This window comes from Chiloscyllium plagiosum, chromosome 8 (assembly GCF_004010195.1).
Source record: "Chiloscyllium plagiosum isolate BGI_BamShark_2017 chromosome 8, ASM401019v2, whole genome shotgun sequence".
Lineage (NCBI taxonomy): Eukaryota > Metazoa > Chordata > Chondrichthyes > Orectolobiformes > Hemiscylliidae > Chiloscyllium > Chiloscyllium plagiosum.
In genome coordinates, this window is record NC_057717.1 from 104,407,345 (window position 1) to 104,413,626 (window position 6,282).

General features: G+C 45.7%; 1 protein-coding gene across 2 annotated transcripts in view; it reads left to right on the forward strand.

Moving 5' to 3' along the window:
* Nucleotides 1–5,979, forward strand: part of LOC122552284 (hepatic lectin-like) — a 16,515-nt gene extending 10,536 nt beyond the window's left edge. Inside the window, exons 5-8 of one of the 2 annotated variants that reach the window (XM_043694983.1) lie at nt 153–230; nt 1,309–1,460; nt 3,289–3,401; nt 5,645–5,979. In XM_043694983.1, coding sequence (XP_043550918.1) covers nt 153–230; nt 1,309–1,460; nt 3,289–3,401; nt 5,645–5,801 — 500 coding nt within the window. In that variant the 3' untranslated portion in view covers nt 5,802–5,979. The remainder of the gene's footprint in view (nt 1–152; nt 231–1,308; nt 1,461–3,288; nt 3,402–5,644) is intronic. The other variant, XM_043694984.1, reaches the window with a different exon arrangement.
* Nucleotides 5,980–6,282: the final 303 nt, after the last annotated feature.

Here is a 6,282-nt window from a genome sequence, read left to right on the forward strand (position 1 = left end):
TATGTATGTGTGTATGTGTACGTGTTTGTGTGTGTATCTGTGTGTGTATGTATGTGTGTGTGTATGTGTGTGTGTGTACGTGTTTGGGTTTGCCTGTTACTGTGTATTTATCACGCCTTCTGATCGATACTAGATTTCCTTTTGCTGTTTAGTTTTGGCTGCATTTTCGAACAAGATGACTAACTTCATGAGCAAGATATCCATGAAAATCGAAATGCTGCCAGAACCCGGTGAGTTTTGAAGTTGAAGATTGAAGTAAAGTGAGTGTTTGTTTCTGTAAATCACAAGGATTAAATAACAAGTGAACACAAATGGAAATTGCTGGAGAAACCCAGCAGGTCTGGGGCAGCATCTGTGGAGAGAGAAACAGTTCACATTTCGAGTCCAGTGACCGTCCAGAACTAGAGGGCAAAGGTTTAGGGTGAGAGGGGAAAGATATAAAAGAGACCTAAGGGGCAACTTTTTCACTCGGAGGTGGTACGTGTATGGAATGAGCTGCCAGAGGAAGTGGTGGAGGCTGGTACAATTGCAACATTTAAAAGGCATCTGGATGGGTGTATGAGTAGGAAGGGTTTGGAGGGATATGGGCCGGGTGCTGGCAGGTGGGACTAGATTGAGTTGGGATATCTGGTCGGCATGGACTAAAGAGTCTGTTTCCATGTTGTACTACTCTATGACTCTAAAACAGATCCATCGCAGAAGTTGCCAGACCTGCTGAGTTTCTCTAGCAATTTCTGTGTGTGTTTCAGATTTCCAGCATCTTACTTTATTTTAAAATAATGTTTTATTTTAAATAATTGCTTTATTTTAAATAATGAGTGATCTGGTCGAGTGAACGGGAGGAGGTCCCTCTGCACCCTCTCTGATTGGTGAGCTAGCCTTGGTGCCATGATTTATTCACAAGTCAGGAGGCCGTCCTACTGGACTGGACCAGGTTGGCAGCCAAGGTAGGAAACTACAGAAAGAGCAACTTACTCTAAGCACTTAAAGATATGAATGAAGCCAAGACAGCAACTCATTGTTTAAAGAATGGGAGCTAATGTTTTCAATGGTCTTCGCTACGACCCAGGACGCTGTTAATGGTGCAGTGATGGGAATGGGGAGGCCACTATTAAAAGGAAGTCATTAAAATGTGTTGAATCCCTGTCAAACTGAAACTGTTTCACACAATTCTCATTCCATTGTTGATTTATCCTCTCAGTATTGACAATTCAGTGTGAAATCAGACATAATCAAACAGCACGGCAGGTACGATATGTCTGATGGTCTGATTGGATTCCTGTACCTTATCTCCTCAATTTTCTACAGCATGCCAGAACCTTCAGTGCCCGCGGTATTGGGTAAACTTCAATGACAGCTGTTACTACTTTTCAACTCAAGAAGCCTCATGGAACTCCAGCAAGACATACTGCTCCCTACGACACTCCTACCTTGTCAGCATTAACACAGCTGAAGAGCAGGTGAAGTTACACTGACACATTGGGCACTGGTTCAGCTATCTGTTCAAGACTGCATTGCAAAGACTTTCCAGATAGAAAGCAGTCCCACTTTTGTTCAGCAAAGCTATTAGAAGAATCGTAGACTCTCTACAGCACAAATAGAGAGCATTCAGCCCAGCAAGTCTGCACTGACCCTCCAAAGGGCATCCCACCTAGATCCACTCCTCCACATTATCCATGGCTAATCCACCTAGGCTGCACATCCCTGGACACTATGAGGCAATTTAGAATGGTCAATCCCCTAAACTGCACATAGAGTCATAGAATCTTACAGCACAAAAACAGACCCTTTGATCCAATTATCCATTAGGAACCCAACAATGTTCCTAAACTAAACTAGTCCCACCTGTGCTTGGCCCATATCCCTCCAAATCTTTCCTATTCATGTCCTTTTTTAAATGTTGTAACTGCACCCACATCCACCACTTCCTCAGGAAGTTAATTCTACAATCAAACCACTCTCTGTTTCAGAAAATTACCCCTTGAAGCATTAGATTGGTCTCTCTCTCTGTCTCTGTCTCTCTCTCTCTCTTCTCCATAGATGCTGTCTGACCCATTGTGATTTCCAGCATTTGTTGTTTTCAGTCCAGCTTATCCAGCCTATGTTTAAGACTCAAACCCTCCTTTGCTGGCCACATTCTGGTAAATCTTTTCTGAGCCCTCTCCAGTTTAATGAGATCCTTCCTATTACAGGGCGACCGAAACCATACATTCCAGAGAGGACCTCACCAACGTCCTGTACAACCTCAACGTGACAATAACTCCCATACTCAATAGTCTGAGCAATGAAGGCGAGCTGCTAAATGCCTTCTCACCTACCCTGTTTCCCTGTGACGGAAACTTCAAAGAACTATGCACCTGAATCCCTCGGTCTCTCTCTGTTCTACAGCACTACCCACAACCATTAACTGTATAAGTCCTGCCCTTGTTTGCATTCCCAAAATGCAATACCTCACCTTGATCCAAATGAAACTCCATCCTCAGCCCATTGATCAAGATCTTTTTTGTAATCTTAGGTAATCTCCTTCACTGTTCACTATACCATCAATGTTGGTGTCACCTTTGGACTGTGAGAGGAACCCCACACACAGAAAACATGCAGACTCCACACAGACAGCCACCCGAGGGGAGAATCAAACCGAGCTCCCTGGTGCTGTGAGGTGGCAGTGCTAGCCAGTGAGCCACCGTGCCACACGCCCATTAACAGCTATGGAAACCAGGGCTGGTGAATGGAGCTTCGGTGCAGGCCAGTTCTGAGCTGACTGAGTGATGAAGCAGGTTGAGGAGCTGCACAGCCTCCTTCTGTGCCTGTGTGGCCTCTGACTGAGGCTGCTATGGAGGCATGATCAGGATAATGTGGGGCGGTGATGTGGCATTGTAAAGGGGGAACAGACCAGTTTGTAAGATTGCGCATGTCCATCTCAAAGCCAGATACACTTTCTTTCCAAGAAATTATCAGAATTCCACTGTTGTGACACTTTTGAAGCCCCCAGCCCTTCACACAAATTCATCCCGAGCCAATCACAATGTAGAGAATCTCTTATTCTGATTGGATGATCTTTGACCATCAGTCAAAACTCTTTATGTCCTGTAATTTTGCCAATGGTAAACAAATATATCCAGGGAGGAATACTGTTGAGAATACATGATCAATTGTTGTGTCCAGGAGATTAATCTTCAATTCCTCCTGCCACCAGAGATATTCTGGAGGGCTGGTAATCCGAGAGTTAATCCTGCAGCAAAGATCTTCCAGAAAGTGAATCGCTCTTTCTGTTTTCGTCCCTTGCAGCACTTTCTTCAAGTGGAGAGTAACTCTAAATTATACTGGATTGGCCTGCATGATCACGAGACCGAGGACAATTGGCAATGGGAGGATGGCACAGACTACAAAACCAATCCAAAGTAAATTCATTGAAGGTTTACAAAATGTTGGAGGGTGGCGGCCCGATTGACTTAAAGACCGTTTTCATTTATCGGAAGACTTTAGGAAAAGGAAGTCTTCACCCAGAGAGTGGGGGAGCCTGTGGAATTCTCTGCTGCAGAAAGTGGTTGAGGCTAAAACATTGAATGTTGCCAAGGAGGAGTTGGATATCGTTCTTCGGACTAAAGGGATCAAAGGGTATGGGGAGAAAGTGGGAACAGGGTGGGGACTGAGTTGGATGATCAGGTTTGACTTTATAGGATGGTGGCGCAAGCTCGAAGGGCCGAATGGCCAACTCACGCTCCTGTTTTCACTGTTTCGCTGTTTATTTCATCAGACATTTATAAAATAATGAGAGGTTTCGATAGAGTTAATGGGAGGTGCCTTTTTCCTAGGGTGGGGGATTTGAAGACTAGGGGGAGCACATTTTGAATGTGAGAGGAGAGAGATTTAAAAAAGACACGAGGGGCAAATATATTACACAGAGGGTGGTTTACGTGAGGAATAAACTTCCTGAGGAAGTGGGTACAGTTACAACTTTTAAAAGCCATTTGGATAAGTCCATGAATAGGAAAGGTTTGGAGGGATATGGGCCAGGAGCAGGCAGGTGGGACTAGGTTGGTTTGAAATTACAGTGCCCCTGTACCTGTGGGGAATACATTCCAAGGCCTACAGCAGAAGCCTGAAACTGCGGATAGGTGCGAAGCCATTCACTTCAATGGGAAACATTCCCAGCAGCCCCCGCTCCCTGGTTCTGGAACATTCCCTTTTATAAATTCGGGCCGGGGTAAACCGTGGGTAACTGAAACCATGGTAACTGGATCCGCAGATATGGGGGTCGCCCTGTATGTTCGGCATGGACTGGTTTTACTGAGGGTCTGCTTCTGTGTTCTATGAGTCTGTGACTCTAAAAGTAAATGACTCAATACTCAAACACAGTTGCACTCCCATTATTGCAAATATTCCCAGAGATGAATATTGTTTGAAACAATTAATATTTTGTTGCAAGGAAACGTAACCTTCTATGCACGGTGGCTCAGTGATTAGCACTGCTGCCTCACAGCACCAGGGACCCAGGTTCAATTCCCGCCTCGGGTGACTGTCTGTGTGGAGTTTGCACCATGTTTGCGTGGGTTTCCTCCGGGTGCTCCGGTTTCCTCCCACAGTCCAAAGATATGCAGACAGGTGAATTGGCCATGCTAAATTGCCCATAGTGTTAGGTGCATTTGTCAGAGGGAAATGGGTCTGGGTGGGTTACTCTTTGGAGGGTCAGTGTGGACTGGTTGGGCCAAAGGGCCTGTTTCCACACTGTAGAGAGTCTAATCTAATCTAACGACAGACAGAGTCTGCCCAATATATAGGATCATCCTGAGGATGTGAGTCCTATATTTTAGTAAAGCATCCTGGGAACTATTTCATTGAGCAGGCTCCCCCTTTAAATGATATTCATTTTGTTTTAAACGTCTAAGACAGACAGACAGCCTGCTCAGACCCGAAAACTTGTCCCCCTTGATTTCTGAGCAGCCTCTCTCTCTGACTGGGATAACCTCTGTGTTTGTGTGTGAAGGTTTCCATCATCTCCCTCGGGTCACACCAGCCCTGCCTCGGGCACACTGAGTCCAGTCAAATGGCACAGCGCAGATTTGCAGCTGTCAATGGCTCCCGTGGGAAGGAAGGACACTTGTGCAGTAGGCATGTGCTTCCTGCTGGCCAGTTAGAGACCCAGGATGGGGGGGAGACGGAGGGTATACAGACTCAAGGTGACATGTGGTCCTGTGAAGCTGGTAGGTGTCAGCTGCAAATCACCTCTCCCGTGAACCAAGCAGTAACTATTAGGGTGGCTCAGTGGTTAGCACTGCTGCCTCACAGCACCAGGGACCCAGGTTCGATTCCAGCCTCGGGTGACTCTCTGTGTGGAGTTTGCACATTCTCCCCGTGTCTGCGTGGGTTTCCTCCGGGTGCTCCAGTTTCCTCTCACAATCTAAAGATGTGCAGGTTAGGGTGGATTGGCCATGCAAAATTACCCCATAGTGGGTCAGTTTGGTGGGTTATCCATGGGGATAGGGTAGAGGTCTGGGTGGGATAGCTCTTGGGAGGGTTGATGCAGACTCAATGAGCCAAACGACCTGTTTCCATACTGTTGGGATTCTAGGCTAACATTACTTCCTGTGTAATCTCCTTATTCTAGCCTTGTCATCGCTGTTGTGTGTTTTTATGTTTAAAGGTTTTGGGATGAAGGAGAACCCAACAATGTTGATGATGAGGATTGTGCCCACATCAATGAAAATAGACTGTGGAATGACAACAGGTGCTCTGTGAAACTCTCCTTCATCTGCGAGCAAAACAGCAAGCCAAACAAAATTCCTGATCAATTGGATTGAATTGAATTGAATTTATTTTCACGTGTACGGAGGCACAGTGAAAAAGGATGGACATCGCCGTAATACACACAATGTTCTCTGATTCAGTTAGTTAGCATTTATGATTTAGAGATGTCGGTGTTGTACTGGGGTGTATAAAGTTAAAAATCACGCAACACCAGGTTATAGCCCAACAGGTTTAATTGGAAGCACACTCGCTTTCGGAGCGAAGCTCCTTCGTCAGGTGGTTCATCACTACCACCTGATGATGGAGTGTCGCTCCGAAAGCGAGTGTGCTTCCAATTAAACCTGTTGGGCTATAACCTGGTGTTGCGTGATTTGTAAGTTAGCATTTAGAATGTGCCATGCTTTTAGGGCACTGTGCTCAACTCACCTCAGCTGTGCCAAGTGCTACAGTCACCCCTGGCACACGTTTCTCTGCATTACAACAGCAACAACATTTCAAAAGTAGCAATCAACTCACGGATGTGTAAAACGCCAT